The sequence below is a fragment of the Sphaeramia orbicularis genome, chromosome 9 (assembly GCF_902148855.1).
Source record: "Sphaeramia orbicularis chromosome 9, fSphaOr1.1, whole genome shotgun sequence".
Taxonomy (NCBI): domain Eukaryota; kingdom Metazoa; phylum Chordata; class Actinopteri; order Kurtiformes; family Apogonidae; genus Sphaeramia; species Sphaeramia orbicularis.
The window spans coordinates 23,723,393-23,743,870 of NC_043965.1; the positions used below are offsets into that span (position 1 = coordinate 23,723,393).

Below are 20,478 nucleotides of genomic sequence, written 5' to 3' on the forward strand. Positions count from 1 at the left end.
TTGCCGCTATTAAATACAGATCAAAAGACCGACGTGTTAACCATTTAATACAATGAAACTATTAAAAACTGTTTTAACATTCCATGAATAAGTTATACTCTGCAAATTACAAAGTATTTCATTGGCTACTGGCCAGACCTGTTTCATTTCTTTATCCACTGTACTCAAATACATGTTAACACACTGAAATTACTGCTTGTAAGGGCTTTATACTCATTCTATACATACTAAAAAAAAAAATAAATAAAATAAAATAATAATAATAATAATAGAACTAGAATTATTTTGGTTGTTATTATTTTATTTCATTATCAAAAGTAGATACACAATTATAAAACATACACTCTTTCATACAAACAAGTATACAGTAGTTGAAATAACAGAAAATTTCATATATGAAATAAATTAGGCTTCTGGAATTCCAATTTGAGATCCTACAAACTGTATTGATTCTGTTTCAGATAGTCATCTTTTCTGTCCAAGATCTACAATTAATTTTTTATCTTTTTTTTTTTTTTTTTTTTTTTATATTTCAGCACAGTTGTGTGTGCATGTTGAACCTTTTGGTGTTATGTCACTTGAAAGAAATCTACTTAATGTTTCTTTTTATTTCCCGAGATAAAATCATTTTTTACCAGCACATTTTAGCTTCTTGCTTTTCCTCCATCTCCTCCATCTGTCAATTAAACATCATCGAATATCTTGGTTTGAGAAGGCGATAGGGACAGGTAACGTCCTGCTGTTGATCTACTGTGGCAGACACAGAGAAAGTGTTGGTGATGATAGCTGAAAAAACTCAAACTCAATGGCTTCAATTAAGGAAATGTCCGTAAAAAAACAAACCTTTTGTTTGGCGATCCGTCATTACTAGGGCTATCTTGCAGTAAACCTATCTGCTGTTCCTCCATCTCTTCATCTCTTCTAGTAAACTGGTTAACTAAAAAAAAAAAAAAAAAAAAAAAAAAAAAAACCTTTATACACAGGCCACTGTAGAGCCTCTTGAGTAATGGATACATGTAAGTAATCCTCATCCCCCAAAAAGGTGTGGTTAAAACACGAGTGTTATACTGTCAGAGTAAAAGGATCAACCATCTCTACTATCAGAATGTTAAATGCTGTTGCTGAAATAAGGCACCCATTTGTGACTGGGAGGTGTGTGATTATGTAGGAAAACTGGCTATGACTTGGGTTTGTCACACTACTGAACAGAATGACAAATGTGTGTGGTAACAGAGGGCAGAGATTCATCAGTGGGAGGTGTGTGCCCAGAAGTAACCTGGCACACTAACTTTATCTACCTTGTGGGGGTGGGGACCTTTCTAGGTAAAAAAGCAAATGTTTAGTTTCTTTCATGAGGGTCTGGTGGTTCATTATCAACATGCAAACAATTGAAACTTAGCAATATGAGTATCTATACAAGTATGACAGAAATGTACTTTATTCCCTCAATACAGAAGTTTTCTGTAAATCCTACCATTTTTTTTTAGCTTTGCAAGGGGGCTCTTCTGATTCTCGTTCAACTCTGTGTAACCTGCTCTGGTTCGTCCAGCCCCCTCATTGTCTGCATACCGATCCCTCCAGGCCTGTAATAAAAACAAAATATGCACATAAATACCTACATACAGTTAAGATCAATATCTTGAAAACCATCATGAATTAAATACACAAACACAAAAATTCTAACCAATCCTCGATTTCCTCTATTTTTTTGTTGTTTTCTTCTTTCTGCAAAAAGACACAACATTAAAACATTCAAAAATTATCTACCAAAATGAGGAACGCAAATAATTACAATGAAATAAACAGTAAACAGTGAAATGAGGAATTAATTAACTAAAAACTACAGCATGACATGCATGTCTTTGATTATTTGGCTCAGCTTTATATAAATGCAAAGAAAGGATAAAGTAAATAAAGACATAGATTAAACCTTTTTACCTCTTCTAATGAGTTCCTTGCCTTCATCAACAAGGTCAGAGGTCAACTCATCATCGGTAATGTACTGATGGAAACCCAGGAGGTTCAAACAGCGAGAGCCTAGGCTACAAACACAAACAAATACATTCAAGTTCAAGTTCAAAACACAAAAAATCCCACTAAAATGTATTACTGAGTGTATGTCAAAAAAAATACATACATTAACTATTACTGTTGTAATGTAATCTTCAGTACAGTGGTGTAAGTGGTTGTCTTACTTGCACGAAGTAGCAAAGCATAGCAGCAGAACCAGCATGGGGTAATAGATGTAGAACCCATCAGATATGAAAGACAGCAGATGCATTGAACCCATTATCTAGAGGAGAAGAGTAAGACAGAAAAATAAACCATTTGAACAGTAACTTTTCAGTACTCTATGCTTTTCTTAAAACAAATGTTACATATATAAGTTATATTTTTATGATAATATACTCCTGTGATGCATTTCCATGTAAATAAAATTAAAATGACATGCCCTAATGCAGCATATTCTTGTGTATTTGTGTTTTCTGAGAATCTCACCGAGGTATAGGATGTCTGTATTCTGTCCTCGTGTGAGATGGCAGAGTCCATGTGAATGAGGCCCAGAAAATTGAGGCATAAAGGGGGAGTCAGACGGCAAAACAACCTAAGAAACCAAGACAACGAGAAAAGTGATCACTGTTGGATGAGAGTCTGAGCACACAATACTTATTTACAGTAAAACTTTGCATACAAGTACAACTGATGCTGCAGTTTGAGTTAATACTCTGACCAACACCAGATAATTCAAAATGCCATGATATTCAATGAATATCTAATATTTTTACTATATTAAGGACATACATGCTGCTAAACTGCAGGCTGTAAGCATCAGTCTGGTGATGTGGCACTAGGTGATAGTAGTTGAAAACTCGTATCCTGAACACTGTAGAGTAGACACATACACACAAGAAGAGGATGCTGACAAAGCACACCATCTGGTGGAGAGAAAGAGGACAACAGTTTAGTTTGATTAGTTCAATAACTACAGTACATACTGTATATAAAATCTGTATATTTATTGTTCACAAAAATACAAATTCTGAAATCAGTTTTAATTGAATAAAATAAAAGCCACTAGAGTAATCCTGACTATAGTGTATGGACTCTTGTCTTTTTCTATTTTCATTGTATTGAGTGCTCTTTAACAATGTTTTGACACTGATTAAGCATGGTAGATTCCATGCTCCTTATTATGCATATACATACCTCAATACATATGTAATTGTATTGTTTTTCGGCAGTCTGAACAAAGACCGCAAAGAGAGAAAGGACAGGATGAGTGCTGAAAAAGGTGCACTCAGACCAGACTACTGCAATTGAGAGAAGGCACAGGAACACTGCCAACAGCCTGTAGAAGCCCTGCCTCAACACACACTCCCAGTACCACTCTGCACAGGATAAAAAAATATGCAAGTGTAAATACAAATGTTGGTAGAGCAAAGCGACTCATTTGAGTTCTAGACATGTGACCACTTGTATTTAAGCAAATGTACTTATTTGCCACTTGCAAATTGAGGTGCTAGCTGAACTCACCAACTGAGGGCCTGTAGATGAACCTGCGGATCCAGCTACGGTTTTGCGTTGAAGGGAAACTGTGGATGAATTGGCGGGCTGGGCAGGTCTGACTCTTAGCTACGTCTTCTAGATGAAAGGCCTTGTCTAACAAGATTGGCCACTGAACACGAACCTGATTATGTCTTTGCACTGCACAGATCACCTGAAACACATGGGCAACACAGCAGGGGCAAATGATCATTAATATTTACAAAGGTATTGCTGTATTTTATTATAAAGTACAGTTTACTTACCTTTTTATGAAGCTTAACTAGTCCTCCTTTGGTAGGAAGGATACTATGTTCAACAGAAGAGGTTTCCCCGTCTCTTCTCATCTCTTCTTGGTACTCTGTGGGACACTGAAATGAGGAGACACCAAAATGAAGAATGGCAAACTACAATGATTAAAGATGAATGTGACATAAACTGCAATATAAAGTAGTTTGCTTTCTGATCTGATGATCACACAAGCAACTCTATTTCTCACCTTTGTTAAAATGGTGTCCACGTACTTCCGTAAACAACTACTTAGCCTAACAGATACATGCACAGCTGCCACCTCCTGAAAATAAAAAAAAGAATGTGCTGTGTTCATATTATTAAAAAGGCCATATTAACACAGATATTCAGTGCTGTACAAGTCAGCTGAGGAGAAGTTTACTTGTTCCACAAACCTCCTGAGCTACTGAAAACATTTCTGAAAAAAGCAGGTGTTTGAATCCAGTCTCCTAACAGTTTCAAAGTAAAACTGATGGAGCACACAAACCCCAGATGCCTTCTCACCTCCATAACATTTGCCAAGTTCTCCTCAGCTGCTGCCTTCTCAGTGGCCATTTTGGCCACGTTAAAGTAGGTCTTGGTCAGTAGGTGACCATGGCGAGAGGAGAGCCAATAAGAGCGAGGGATGTCCACCAGACCGTAACCTAGCAACAGCACCAGAAGAAAAAGGCCCCAGGTGTTGGCAGCTGTGATGCCAACGGTCTGGATCCCTGTCCTGCAAAAGTTTGACAAATAGATAATCAGATGGTCTCATGGTGGCTGAGCTTTAACTTTGCTGATTTTTGATGCAAAAACATTCCAATTTATGCGACCAGTGGTTATGTTTCCTGAATTAAGGTACACTTACCATGAGAGTTTCCACTTTGTTTGAGTAGTCACATATATGAGCAGAGAGATGAAGATAAGGAGGTAGGTGCCGTAATAGATTGCATTTTCAATGAGGGCTGTTTTAATCTTTCCAGCCCTGGAAAAAGCTCCTGACTGTGCATAAGACTGCATGAAAGGTAAAAGCAGCCTGGAACACACACACACACACACACACACACACACACACACACACACACACACACACACACATTGTAAAGCACAGCCAAAACAATGAAAAAAAAACAAACAAAGTTGACAAAATATGCAAGTGAGTGGCAATAATTTTAGCAAAGTTTTTATTAGGAGTACAGAAAAAATATAAAGAGCATAATAAGATCTCACCAAGTAAGAAACTGGGAAGTCCAGTAGACAACTCTCCAGAGCACTGGTAGAACACCGTCTGGGATGTGACTCCATGGCTGCACACACTTAGACTCACTGCAAAACACAGAAAAACATGCATGTGTAGTCAAAGTCCAACCAAAGCAGTGATATGGCAATTTATGACAGCTTCATCAAATACTTGGACTAATTATTAGTTAAGATTATCTAAACAAAAACATTACACCTCTTATCCTAGTAATATGACTTATGACATTATAAGCTTTTAACACAGTCACAGTGTCTTTCTGGAGTTTACCACTTGGTGTCAGCAAAGTCTTAAAAGTGTAATTTCATCAACCATGTCAAATACAATTGTTTGTATAATGCAAAGCTATTACGACTATTTTAAATCTAAAATGCACTGGTGAAAACTGTTCCTTTAGCAAGTATTTGGATGGTCAATATTTCTTGAAAGAAATATTACTGCTGACAATCATTTTGTGATCATCACAAACTTATGTTATTCCAATTCACCTGCACAACGCAGAGCTATAGCTGTGGATATCTTCCATGATAAATAGCTGGTGAATTTTATAAAATAGAAAAAAAGCATGTTTTGTATTTTGTATGCTGTGAGCACCAGACACACACTATATCCTGTTTTATTGTAATTCAGTTGTACTGTAGTCCAGCACACACCTCATACTTAACATTAAAACTACCTGCATGTATTGATACTGTCTGAAGTAATTGAGTAAGTTTTTTTTTAGTAATTTAAATGCTGAAGGCCTGGTGAGATGTTATTCTTTTATTATAGAATAATTACATTATCATGACAACATTTTACTGTCCTCTTACCTACGTGCTTGAGGAACTCATGCCTATAAAATTATTCTCTTTTAAATCTCTTCTTCATATGAATTTTATCTATAAGTATTTGAATGTTTTATGTTCTGACATGTCCTTATAGAGCTTATGATACTATTAGTTTGACAGCACTATGACACTACAACCTGGTGCAAACAAAAAAAAAAAAAAAAGAAAACAACTGGTGCCAGGCATAACTAACCCCACCCCTCGCACATATTTTGCCCATTTTAAGAAAATGGGAAGATTTTAAAAATTCATTTAGAAAAAATTGAACTTTGACCTACTGTTCCCAAAATGTAATGAGATCCATTCTGGGTCACTGGCAATCTATAAACCTAATTTGGTATGAATTCAACCAATAATTTTGCCGCTACAGAGATGTGAAATTTCACCCATTATAAGTAAATGGAGAAAAAAAAGATTAAAAAAAAAAAAATTCCTAAGAAATTGAAACTTTGACCTACTTTCCCCAAAATACAACAACATCTATTCTGGGTCCCTAGTAATCTATAAGCCAAATTTAGTATGAATTCAAAGAAAAGTTTTGCTGCTACAGTCATTTAAAACTTTACTCATTATAAGTAAATGGGAAACAAAGATTTTAAAAATGTATAAAAAAAAAAATTGTAACTTTGACCTGTTTTTCCCGAAATGTAATGAAATCTATTCTGGGTCACTGGCAATCTATAAACCAAATTTGGTATGAATTCAACTACTAGTTTTGGACCAAATCACAAACCAAATCAAAAACTAGAAAAGCACCCCCCCAATCACCACTAAAATTTAATCATTTGTTACTTGTGCCAGTATCAACATTTCCTGAAAATTTCATCCAAATCCATCCATAACTTTTTGAGTTATCTTGCTAACAAACTAACAGACAAACCCTGATGAAACCATAACCTTCTTGGTGGAGGTAACAATACCCTTTGCCAGCTGGGGGTAATTAGGTTTAAGATTGAAAAATTACTGGCATAAAAGTACTGATTGTAATGACCTCCAAACTTTGATACTGAACTGTGATATATGCACAAACTGAATTGTACAAACTGTAACACCAAGTATTATCTGTCTTACCTTCGATTTGGATAAAAAGAGAGTCTGGTGTCTGTTTGATTAATATGACTTTGCTGAGGTACAGCAGTAGGATGGTTTATACTGTTGAGAAGACATTGCTTGTAGATGGTCTACACCAGAAGCAGAGTTGACACAAAATAAAAACATTTATTATTTCATGTATTCATTTCCTTCCCAACAATACAGAGTAACACACACACAAACACACACACATATTACTCTTAAAATTTAATCTCTTCAGCAAAGGAAATAAAATAATGTGTAATAATCTATAAATATTGTCCAATTTGGCATGCATATGAGTTGTGATAATGTCATACCGTGCTAACATCGAGTGGCAGGATGAAGACGATGAGAAAGCAGAGGTACCAAGACAGCAGAGTGCCCAACAGGACCATCCGTTGCTGCTTTCGTAGATCTGCATATCGCTGGAGGAGGTAGAGAGCCAAGAAAAAAGCTCCTATGACCACAACAGCCAGCGCAGCACCACTCATAGTGATAAATGCAAAGGCCTAGATGTCAGGGACTCATGATGGCAGACTGGAGAGGGAAAGGTAAATACAGGAAGAAAAACACTCAATGATATGGAGGTGAAAAGGAGATACAATGGGAAATAAAAGAGAAAAAACATGTAGAGACAAGACTGAAGGCAGTGAAAACAGAAAATGTCCGTATGGATTACAATGCTTCCTCATAAGTTGTCTTCTTTGGTGCTATGCAAATTCCAAAATTTACATTACAGCTACCTATTTGGCAAATACTGTTTCAGTATAATATATATTTTAATAGACCGGTTCTCTGTACACATCTGCCCAGTTATTCATATTTATCTTAACTATTCTCAATCTCAACCCATTGTTGTCTTTGTCTCTAGTTGAATGTTTGTTTATATTTGTTTTATGTTTAACCCTTTCATGCATGAATTATAAGAACCTTGGTAAAGATTTTTTCCTGAGTGTTTTTATTCCTCTTTAGGCTTGAAAAAAACAAGGTAATACATTTTTTTTAAATGAACCTATTTTTCATGGAGTTACAAAAATGTCCACTCAGCTGGACACCATGTGTTTAATTTCTGAAGCAAAGAGACATGTATTTAAAACGCAATATCAAGCAGTGATATACTATGTGAAGACTATGAAATAAAAAACCTTTTTAATGCTGCTAATCAGATGTTTTCTCACATTTTATCATTCTCTAATACTAGTTATTACTCACTTCATGGAGATAATATGCAAAAAAAAAAAAAAAAAATCTTTTTACTTAAGAAAACTGTTAAGGACAGTCTGATAACAATGAGCGATTGATTTACACTAAAACATGTTACTGCAGATCAGGTTTATCAAGATCAGCAAAGTTACAGTAATGGTATGAATTGCAGTTTATGGGATAATGCATAAGCATCCACTGTGTTGGCTGATATACAACTAAAACCACAAAACCAATGAAAATACAAGAGAACAGCTGGAGAATATCTGTCCATTGTAGTGACCATTATGCATGAAAGGGTTAAGTGTGTTTGGATTTATGTTGAAATTGTAGGTCGTAAGCTAAAAAAAAAAAACATACTTGGCCAATAAAGCTGATTCTGATATTTAACTGCTTTTACATCTGAGTTTAACGTGTAATTCAGCATATTTCAGTACAAGCGTTTTCCAAAACACAAAAACTATGTAGGCCTTAAAAAACTACTGCAGAACAAGTATGGCTTGTGCTTGTTCCAACATGTTTATCTTTCAGCAGACATATCCCATAACCTTACATATATCCCACAACTGATAAATCTCCACTGGGATGAAGTTTCACATTAACAATGTTGAATAGAAGTTGAATAACATGTTACGTTTGCTTCGTGGCTTTAAAACTGTTTGACAATTAGGCTAAATCTATATTTTTACTGTTACTTATGCCGTCTTTATTAATACAAAACAATCCTTTAGGATAAATACTTAGTGTTTTTTTTTTCCTAGTGTTTTTTTTTCCTCAGTTGTTGTTTTCGTCTCCTTATGTTTTGGTTAAAATTTACTCCAAAAACTATTAAATTAGTATTGCAGTGGATCTTACCTTTATAGATTCTTCTTTCTTGCTGAAGTTTGCGAACCGGTAAATTTTTGGTAACACAATGTTCCTCAGACGTGGAGTTGAACAGATGTACACAACCTTTGAAACTGCCATTGCGTAATTACGAAACAACGTGCTTTCTCCAGGCGGGATTGTGGGTATTGTAGTCTCAACCGTGTCTCAAACGGGAGACCAGGGGCTGGATAGTGTAATGTTCCTGCGGCATAATAATAACAATACTACTACTACTACTACTAATAATAATAATAATAATAATAATAATAATAATAATAATAATAACAACAACAATGTTTTAGCCATTTAAGTGCAAAATAATTTATGTGTGTATTCTACTTTTCTAGTAATCTTCTATTTCTTAACAACAATCACAAAACACAAATATGATGTTTTTTGTTTGTTTTTTTTACACTTAGTTTTTATTAGTTATTTATGTTTTTGTCATACAGAACATAACAAACAACAATCAGCGACAGATAATAGTCACAATCTAATAGTAATGATAATTTAGGTTACAGTTATGAAATGACAATCAAGTTACCTAATCAATTACATTTTTAAGGCTGCAGTTTATATAGAATTTCACAGGACTATGAGACAAACCACACATTAATTGTATTCAAAGAAACGAATCCATTAGCCCCATCTTACTATGTAAAGTTCAGCTTGCAGCCTCAGCATAAATGTTAATTTCTCCATTTTGTGAATTTCATCAACAATTTTCAGCCAGTCCTTTAACACTCGTGGATCAAATTGAAGCCATTTACTAGTGATTGTTTTTTTTTTTTTGCTGCAGCATCAAAGATTTTTTAAAGGTATTTATCACTTAGTGTCAGGAAGATCTCCTAACAATAGTGACAAAGTGGGGTGCTGTATTTTAAACCCCCAAAATCTGTTCTATTTTTATTCCACTGTGATGTGTTTTTTAAGTGCAGAAAGTTTCAAAGATAAAAACAAAAATGTTGTCACCATACACAACAGTGTAACAGTCCTATGCCAACATTAGGTTTGTTGTTTTAGTGAAGTTATAATGACCACACATGCATTTGTCATTCTCTGTATTAAGATATAATCTACATATATGAGAAATATATACAGCAAGTTTCATGAAAAAAAAAATTGCTTCTATAAACCTGAGGTAGTATTTAGTGTGATGTCCCTTTGCACTTAACCTGCTTTTAGCAGTTTTGTTCAGACAATATGAGATTTATTACATTCATTTTCAGGTGTTTTACACTAGGGTTCATTCAACACATATCAGATGTTTCTAACTATCCTGTTTCTTGTCATGGGGTCAGAGGTCACACTAAATAGTCACTTTAACCTGTAGAACCCATTTAGATCAGTTTTTCATCTTTTAAGGTGGTGCACCTATTTCCTGTATTTTCTTACTATATCTGAAGAAAAGAGAATGACAAATAAATAAATTTGCTCTTTTCAACCCTGCAAAAACAACAAAGCTAAAGGTAGCCTCAGAGTTCCCGTGCAGTTCTGTACATATATGATCTACTGAAATTGAGGGATTTATCTTTTAAACATTAAAATGGATTAGTGTGTCATTGGAGATTCAAGTCATCTTTCTTTACATACATTTCCACAATGAACTGATACAAAAAATGCTGGTGCATAGAAAATCACCACGACTTTCTGAGAAGGGAACCCCACATGTTAAATAAAATTAACAGCCAAAGTTGTGTTGAAATGTGCTAAAATATGTTTTACACAACCTCTTTTTTGATAAGCTATAGGCTAAAATTAACATTTCAACTGTGCACTTTATTAAAATCCTCAAGATAGTAGTGTGGATATCCTATAATGTAGCCCACTGATATCAAAATGTGAATTTTCTCCATGTAAAATAACTCATGAACCCAACAATAACGAGGACTCAGATCAAGGATACTATGTTACTAATATTACTGTACAGTTGCAGAAAAAATTATAAGACCACCCTTGTTTTCTTCAATTTCTTGGTCATTTTGATGCCTGGTACAACTAAAGGTATACATTTGTTTGGACAAATATAATGATAACACCAAAAATAGCTCATAAGAGTTTATCTAGCCATTTTCCATGGTTTTCTTGATAATAACCAAAATCACTTCAGTTCTTACATCAATATCTATGGCATTGTACTGACAAAAACAGTGCTTTTAGGCATTCCATGTTTTCTTTTCTGTCTGTTTTAGTCACATGATACACACAGGAGTTAGTACTTGATTGCATAACCTTTGTTTTGGATGACTTTTGATCATCTAATAGTTTTTTCTGTGATTGTATATTAGAGCAGAAAAGTGGAAATCTACTAGTAACAGTAATGAAGAGTAAAATTATATTGGATGATCCTGAAATACTTTACACAAACAGTGAGCGATTTGAGGCAGGATTTCTACTTGATAAGACTTTATTTCACTGAAACACAGTAGGTTAGAGGTCTAGGTGAACCTCACATAATCAAGTTGTATATGATAACATAGTGTGAATGGCCATGTAAGACGCATGTACAGCCGTGTGAAACAAAATTACATATTATGTTACATGATGGTCACAGTTTTTAGCAACAGAAGTCAGTCTGTGATGGTTCACTTTAGTAAAAGTGTCTCTCATCAGGACACCTGAACCAATCCCAGTATGCAATAGAAGGCTCACAATGAAGTTTAGTCCAGTTTTCCTTCATATGATTTAGTTTATCATGAAACAATGATGATGGTGCATGAAAGCAGCATAAAATCTTTCCATTGCATTGTAAAAACATTCATACAAGGAAATACTTATGATCTGACCACACTCTGCATGCTGCTAAGATACTCTTTTTATTTTATATCTTCACTTAAGTCAGATATTAACTGAGAAATGACAAATGTACATGTTTACTTAAGATTTCAGCATTACCTCAGTGATTAAATCTTTTGTATTCAGCAAAGTAAAACTGTGGAAAAAATAACAAGGGAAGAAAAACATCACTTCAGTTTTGGAGGAACATCCACACGTATGGGTCATCAGTGTACAGTGGGCCCAGTAAGTTGAAGCAAACATTTTGGTGTTCTAGTAAAAAGTCCACCTGGCCCAGCAGGTCCAGACACAGATGTTCCACAACATTCAGACAGATAGACCAATCTTCAACAGCTCTGGACACACCCAGTGCGTCCATCCAAACTGACCCAAACATATCCAGAGATTCTGGCCAGTCCTCCAGAAGATTGTCCATTAGCTCCATTTAGTTCAGCTGTTTAGAGTTCACATCAATGAAATAACTCCTATCTTCAGATTCAACAGAATACACAGGAGATATCCACTGTGTGCTGGTCCATTTGCAGCCTGTCACAGTGCTCCTCTCTGTGTCTCCACCGCTTTGAGTCTGTCGTGTATGTGCACTGCTAAGCTAATTGCCCTCATCTACACAGTTGCAGTGCAGATAAAACCTGGCAGGGCTGACAGGTGCTTAGTTAGACCATCTGTCAGCCTATTTTGTCACCTCAACATCCGCTACCCCTCTCTCAGATTAGTGTCCAATACGTATGCACACTCAATTTTCAAGTGAATCAGTCCATTCACCACATGTGCACACATAAAGACAATAAACAATCTAACACACATAAACTCATGTGGGCCAGGACATAAAGCAATTACATCACTTTTTGTCTGTATGTTATATTTATGAGTCCTTTCGCTTTAGTATATTATTGGAATTTAATATCACTTATCACTGTTTCCATCTGGAAATTCCTGCTGTCAAATCTGATTTAAATTGCCAACTTTTGGAAATCATTGTTATGATGGTAGTTACCCAGTTATACCACTAGATGGAGGTAATACATGCGTCCTTATACTTGGTATTTAGTAACGAATCAATAAGGAAGGAAAAACTAAAAAAGTTTGAAAGCTGAACATATACAGGGTGGGGAAGCAAAATTTACAATATTTTGAGGCAGCGATTGAAAGACAGTGTATGACCAATTATTTTATTGAAAGTCATGAGAATTTATTTGCCACAAGAACATTTACATAATAGAAAATGTTTTTATTCTACGTGTTCTCCTTCTTTCTCAATAACTGCCTTCACACGCTTCCTGAAACTTGCACAAGTGTTCCTCAAATATTCAGGTGACAACTTCTCCCATTCTTCTTTAATAGTATCTTCCAGACTTTCTTGTAATAGTTTTGCTCATAGTCATTCTCTTCTTTATAAACAGTCTTTATGGACACTCCAACTATTTTTGAAATCTCCTTTGGTGTGACGAGTGCATTCAGTAAATCACATACTCTTTGACGTTTGCTTTCCTGATTACTCATATGGGCAAAAGTTTCTGAAAAGGTATGGATAATAGTGTTAGGTATGATTATGACATCAATATATGTTTGGTTTCAAAACAGTTGACGTAGTGCCTGCTGAGAAAAAACAACTAAATGTTCATTGTAAATTTTGCTTCCCCACCCTGTATAAACAAAAACAACACAATGATGTAATAATTTAAATAAAACTGCTTAAGATATCCTGTTTACCTTGTCATGCTAAGGCTATGTCTCATGTCAAAGTTGCATGTTATCATTGATCACAGGGATGTTAATCATTATGATTCCAGTTATTATGACCATCATGCACCAAATATAGACACAACTCTAGCCAGTCATGCCCTTTTGGAATCTGTCATCCGTAAGAGTTGAACAATAACTAGTGCATATAACAAATACTTGAGGAACTAAGTCTCGGGCTCCAGTGTTGAGGTTGGAGCATGTCTCCTTCATTGTCATTGTCCCCTTGTTCTGATTCCATTTATCATTGTAATTGTGCATTTAAAAAAAAAAAAAGTTTCATTGTCTTTCTGTGCAAAAAGAGGGGTATCATATTTTAATCTCTGAGAAGAGAATATCACCTCAAATACACTGACTGGACAAAGACTCTGTCAGGTTTCACTCCCTTTGCCAACACAGACCACAGATTGGTATCGATTAGCATGGGTTGTTTGAGAAATTTAAAACTCCTACCGAAACCTGCAATTATATTTTCAGTCAGTTATATCATGTCTGTTTAATGATTTACAATGTGCATTCAATGTTAATTTCAATAGGGAGGTGGCCGCAGTAACACTACTGGTTCAGAAGTTTTGTAAAACACATTTGATTTGTTAAAGTTCACAAGGATTACAGATGTTCCAGGCAAGAGGGGTGTAATTTGGTACTTATTATGTGGAAATAGAACAACTTCAGTTAATACACAGCATGTCCCTCAAGGAAGTGTCGTAAAAAAAACAAAACTGCTGGACTGGAAGAAAACTAAGGGATGTGAAGACTGGAAAGATTTAACTCAATATTAAGTGCATTTTTTTTTTTTTTTTTTAAATTGTTGATGCTATAATTGAGTGAAAATATAAATTGCATTACACTGGTTACAACAGAAAAATCATTGTCAAAGCAATTCAATTTCTTTTCTTTGAGTTTCTCATAATTTTGCTTCATTTATCTTGAGACTAAAATTAGGGTTGTACAGTAAATACAATATAGCCATGATCATCAGCATTTATAACTAAGCAAAACTTATATATATTTTACTGAGATAAATAAAATGACATTAAGGTGAAACAGCCTGTCTCTTTCCGTAATTTTTCATTCAGTCTTGTGAAGTTGTGTAAGCTTGGGGTAAAAACATAAACAGTGTGAAACAGAGTTAATAAATGTACAACCTGTTGCCCTGTGTGACTCATCATACTGTAAAATTGCCACACAATTAGTCAGCCATTTTTTGGTTCTGTGCATTTTACAGTAGTATTATATAATAGTTGTGGTGAAAAAGAAATGTTTGCTCTATTCTTGACAAAAATAGTTTTCTTAAATCAGGATGGGATCACAATCTATAACACATCACTCCACATTTCACAGGAATGCTTCAGCCGTTTTCATTAAAAAAAAAAAAATCCCACACACATCATTTCACTTAATCAGCAACAACCAATCAACAAACATTTAGACAGATGTATTCCTTTTCCCTGTCTTTGACACTTCTGTTTTGAAAGAGGAAAGGTGTCTTGTTGGTGTGCAGGGGAAGTGTGTTTTCCTGCGTGGTAACCGTTCTGTCTGAGTCCAATAAGTGCTCAGACTTCCTCTGTCTTTTCCGTTTCCTCTACTCACCATCTTCCTCTGCTGATTTACTCTCTGCTTACCTCCACTGCCCTCATCCCCCTCTCCACATCCAGACGACAACCAGGACCTCTGGGACCACATCCAGTGTGGCCTCATTCAGCTCAGTGAGAAACAGTGTGTGAACAGCCTCGTCTCCCATCGTGCCCATTGAACAACAGCTACGAGTGCGCTGAGACCCCTGGGTTTGAAGTCTGTAACATTTGATCCATGGGAAACCCTTGTGCACAATGATGCTGGCGGACAATGTGGTCCCAGTTCTGTGTGTCCCTGGAGGGCCACTGTAGACTACAGATCTTATAACCTGTCCTGGATACATCACCCCCCTGGGATTGGACCACTCCCATCTGAAAATGCTGGCCTGCAGAGCCTTGAAAAGCTAGAGTTACACACACTGAGTGGTGCTGAGATTGAGGGCATGGCCTGGGTGTACATGTGCATAAAATGTATGTCTATGAATAAGCCTCTGTGAGACCAGCACCCTAATATTTTCACAAAACTCTTCATAAAATTTAAAACTGAAGATTGAAGCATCCAAAAACCAAGCTTCAAGTTCAAGTTTCAAGTTTATTTGTCATGTGCGTTCAGGGCATAAGTACCATGGCAATAAAACACAATGTGCCCTGGCTCTCCCTCCACCCAATATTGAAAATTAAATAACAAACAAATAACAATAACAATCACAGCAACAATAAAAAATACTTAACAATAAATAACAAAACTCTTCATTACATTTTAAACTGAAGATTGAATGAAGCATTAAAAAAAAAACATCCAAAAACCAAATGTTTATATAATTCAAAGGACTGCAGCCAGCCCCATCTCTTCCAAGAGATGCTGAAACAAAATCTCTTCCAATTATTCCATATTTTAATGTTTTTGCCAATATTTCTGACCTGATTCTCCACTTTAATCCCTTTACAGGAAATCCTGGTAGACCATGTGATACTATTAAAGGCATATGGCCCCCATAGTTAACTAGGAATGAACAGATCACTACATTGGAAAGGAACCCACTTTGTTCCACATTCTTTCTATAATCTATTTAACAGAACTGAGAACAGACTTCATTTTTAAGTACCTGAAGAGGCGCAGAAATCTCTTTTTTAACCACATGGTAGTATGGATTAAAGAAATCATATAATATATTGGAGAAATAACTTTTGGCGTATGTATGTTTTAGAATTATTTTTAAACTAAAAACTGTGTGGTGGTTCTCTGCTGTGTTATGTTAACATTTGTGTGAATAGGACAAAGAAATAAATTAAATAGACTTTACACAGGTTGTAATTCCTTGTAGATTTATGATTACAACCAAATAAAGTTACATGCCAGACCCTAATTCTGACCCTGATCCTTCTTTAAGCTGCACAGTTTGACCCTGTGCCCTATGGTGGTCAGTCATTGGCCCCAAATGGGAGGTATAGCCCACTGTGTGAGTAACAGATTTACTGACAGACACCCTCCAAATGTGACATATTTTCTACCCAGCAGCCATGGTAATGTGTCACATTCACCTGCCTCTCCTTTGTTGATCCCTGGTTGTGTTTTCCTCTGCTTAATTTACAAGTCTTGCTCTTCGGCCGACCCCATCAGCCGATCCCCTGCTTTGCTCACTAGAGACAAAGGAGGCTGTTGTCTGTTGTTGCTTGTTAGGATAGTTGTGTGACGGATGCCGTGTGGGTCGCTGCGGTGAGGCTGAAGAATTGTGAGATTGTGTTTTAAAGTTTTCCAGATGAGCTGAGGTTAGGATCTGTGTTGTATAAACACAAATATGAGGGATCATTTTGGAGTATTTGCCTGGAAGTGCTTTGTGTTCATCGGTAATTGCAAAGATTGAAGAGAGATTAAAGGAATCCTGAAACCTTTAGTGACTGGCAGACTGTCGTGACAATAGAAGGTTATGGGAAAGTTTGTGAGGTCAACTTGTTACTTTCATGTTTATTTTGATGCATAACAAATGACATTTCTCTGCAGCCCTTTTGCATTTCCTGATTTGACTACAGAAACAATAAATAAAAAAATAAAAAACAAAACAAAACACATGTTACTGTTATCCATTATTGTACCTGTCTCTAAAAGAGGGATCACTAATCCTGGTCCTAAAGATCTACTACCCTGCATGTTTTAGATGTATCCCTCTTCCAACACACCTGATTCAAATGATAAGCCTATCATCCAGCTCTGCAGAAGCCTGATAACGACTGTCAGGTGTGCTGGAAGAGGGAAACATCTAAAACAGAGGTGTCCAACCCTGGTCCTTGAGAGCTACTATCCTGCATATTTTAGGTGGATCCCTCTTCCAACTCACCTGATTCAAATGATAAGCCTGATAACGACCATCAGGTGTGCTGGAAGAGAGAAACATCTAAAACATGCAGAATAGTGGCTCTTGAGGACCAGGGTTGGGCACCCCTGCTCTGGAAGTATGATCTGTCCCTCACTTCCAGATTAACAGTTAACACAGCCTTAACCATCAGCAGTGACATTTTGAAACATTGCAAATTCCAATGAAACTGTGACTCACATGTTGTCACATGATAACCCACAAACATTTTATTTTCAAAGCAGCATGTCTAATGAGATGTATGTTTGCTAACAACTCTGACACACATGTTCAGATACTAATATTATAAATATAAGCAGAATAAAAGTAAGTCAATATCTCTGTCCAGAATCCTTAGACCTGGGGTGTCCAAGATACAACCTGTAAGCCAAAAATTAGAGAGAAGACATTGATAGTTAAGGGTGTCACTGAGTCATGACAGGCTTTTTTTTAATTGTTTAAAAAAAAAAAGAAGAAAAAAAATATATACATACATACATACATACATACATAAATATATATATATATATATATATATATATATATATATATATATATATATATATATTTTTTTTTTTTTTTTTTTTTTTACAAAAAACAACATAAACATAAAGCAGCCCCACCCCCCTCCCACACATCAATGAATTTACAGCAACACAGTCCCGACAGCAGTTAATTAATATGCTACAAATTCGTAATCATACATAAAATAAAAGAAAGAAAAGTGTATGTAATGCGGAAAACAGGTTGTTTTGATCATAAAGTTCAATGTTATATTTCCAGATATATTTTACCAAATGTTTTGGTCCTTTGTAGATCCACTGCATTCTGTGAATTGTAATGTACATGTGTTAATGATAAGCTGTGGTATAATATTGCTAAAATCACATCTATTTTTCTTTAGACATTTCAGGTTGTTCATGGATGTTGAGGTGTTTGTGAAAGAATAGTCTGTAAATATAAGCATTTTCATGCTGTAATTTCACTTTTTTGCACTTAAATAAAACTTTGAAGTTGCCACTGTTTTAAACTTACTATGCTGTCATTTTCCTTTTGAGTTCAAATTGGGCTGTATGTGGCCACTGAACTAAAATGACTCTGACATCCATGCCTTAGACTGAAGTGTTGAGAGGAGCTGTTCACAGTTTCTGGGACTCCGGGGATAACAGAGGATGATCATAACATGGTGCAGATTCTCTTTCCCTGCAATTCAGCAGTTAATTACCAGTTTGTTCAGTTCTAATGATGGTTGTCCAGGTGCATCTGATGGTGAATCATGGAGAAGCTCTGAGCTGTTGGTGAATCTTGAGAAATCAAGGCAAGCAGTGCCAGCTTGGGGATTTGAAAAGATTAAAAACCAAGACTCATTTCTTTACTGCTGTGAATGGGGTGTCCTCCTACTTCACCCAACATTATGACCTATGTGTTAATTATTGATTAGATAATCAGTTCACATTTTTATAAAGAGTGAACGGTGTTTAAATTTTTAATGTTTTGCCTTGAGGTCTGCTGCTCATTACAGATTGAGTTCAGGTGTGGATGTTTAGGTCAGTAGTTGGGGAGGATAGACTGAGGACAGAGAGATTTCTGTAGATATAGACCATCTTTTAGAAAATGGACATTTATGCCTCGGTGTGGTGTATGTCAGCAGAAATCAACTTATGTGACTCTTTTGTTTTCATTTCATATTGTGCTCACCCTCCCCTTCCCTGTGCAGAACATATGGTCCATATAGGTAAGAGTGAGAGAGCATAACAGTGATTGAAGAGAAAGGAGGGGGCAGCAGTTGGTTAGTTTTTCTCTTTAGCTTGAATTACCTGAGTTGTTTTTCTTTCTCTTTCATTGGCAGTTTTTGTTAATAAATTACCACCTTTTTTTTTCACAAACTCTAATTGAAGACCTGTTTCATTTTCAATTGTTTTTGAATAATTAATGTAAAAAAGCAACCTTTAACCCGTCTTTGAGTTGTGGCACAACAGTTTCCTATGCTGTTTTCTACATGCAAATACTTTAAGTGAAATTGCGAAAAAGAGAGTGATTAAATGTAGCTCAAATAACAATGGCAGAAAACACAATTGGAAAAAAATCAGTGTCAATTTTCCACTATCAAATAGTGGCACCAGCATTTATGAAAGTGTTTTTGGCTACACAAAAGGAGGAAATAGTCAACAAGATGGCAACAAGATCTGTTTAACAAGATTGTTGGGGCAAAATAATATATATATTAATAAAAAAAAAAAAAAAAACTACTCCACATGGTATGTCTGAAAAAACAAACAAAAACTGTCTGACTGAATTCTTGTAAATCAGTGTAGGAGGACGTTTGTTGAATTCGAGTGCAGCTATTGTTAAAAATGTCCCAAACTGGTCAATAATATTGTAGTATGTTGTGGTTTACAAAGTTTGAAGTTATATAATTTCACTGGGGTCACAGTTTGAGGTACAGACTCCATTTCACAGCATCTCTGCCAAACATGAATTCTTGTGGTATGAGTCAGAAAGGATGCCTCCAGCTTTGCCTCCCTCACTTACTCTTTTCCCTACTTTTCTCAGACACTTTCACCCACATATCACTCTTATCAGTGATATTGCGCCAAACTTTGGTGCCATCTCCGAGAAAAGCTACACTCAACCAACCTATTTGTGTTAGGATCACACTCCATTGAACTATTTTTCTTTCAAACCAGCGTCTCCCGTGCTTAAACATAAGTAGCTCTTATGTTTTCATGGCTAATGTGTAGCTATCTTCCACAGTAGTACAGTAGCTCATTAAATACCAAAGCCCTCCAGGCATAAAACATTTGTCTCTGTTTATACAGATTTGTTTTTTCATGGCCAAAGTTGCAGAGTCCCAGTTGCCCTGCTGGCACTTGGCAAATATTTACCTACTCTGTTTAGCTTAACAAACTAAAATTGAAAAGACAACCGTGGACTTGGTGTAAATGCCCACTAGATATATTTTAACTGCA

General features: G+C 35.8%; 1 protein-coding gene across 4 annotated transcripts; it reads right to left on the reverse strand.

Annotated features, from left to right (window-relative positions):
• Positions 1–470: 470 nt before the first annotated feature.
• On the reverse strand, positions 471–9,142 carry lmbrd2a (LMBR1 domain containing 2a). Of its 4 annotated transcripts, none has more exons than XM_030144589.1 (18): positions 9,034–9,142; positions 7,293–7,512; positions 6,973–7,082; positions 5,044–5,139; positions 4,682–4,849; positions 4,339–4,549; positions 4,043–4,117; positions 3,810–3,914; positions 3,535–3,718; positions 3,208–3,389; positions 2,803–2,936; positions 2,500–2,605; positions 2,196–2,293; positions 1,939–2,042; positions 1,685–1,725; positions 1,475–1,583; positions 844–937; positions 471–747 (listed from the first exon to the last, which is right to left on the reverse strand). In XM_030144589.1, exons 2-18 carry the CDS (start codon positions 7,464–7,466, stop codon positions 684–686), a joined length of 2,055 nt encoding a protein of 684 aa, XP_030000449.1. In that variant the 5' UTR covers positions 7,467–7,512; positions 9,034–9,142; the 3' UTR covers positions 471–683. The 4 variants fall into 4 exon arrangements, with proteins under 4 accessions (XP_030000449.1, XP_030000446.1, XP_030000447.1 ...); XM_030144586.1 differs by having other exon boundaries at positions 471–750; XM_030144587.1 differs by having other exon boundaries at positions 471–750; positions 7,293–7,514; positions 9,037–9,139.
• Between the last annotated feature and the right edge of the window lie 11,336 nt (positions 9,143–20,478).

Excerpts from the sequence above, each read along its gene's own strand:
- lmbrd2a (XM_030144586.1), bottom strand. The coding sequence starts at position 7,466 with ATGAGTGGTGCTGCGCTGGCTGTTGTGGTCATAGGAGCTTTTTTCTTG. Across the intron at positions 4,118-4,338 it reads ACTTGGCAAATGTTATGGAG|GAGGTGGCAGCTGTGCATGT; the intron begins GTGAGAAGGCAT and ends TTTTATTTTCAG. Across the intron at positions 1,726-1,938 it reads CAAGGAACTCATTAGAAGAG|AAAGAAGAAAACAACAAAAA; the intron begins GTAAAAAGGTTT and ends GTCTTTTTGCAG.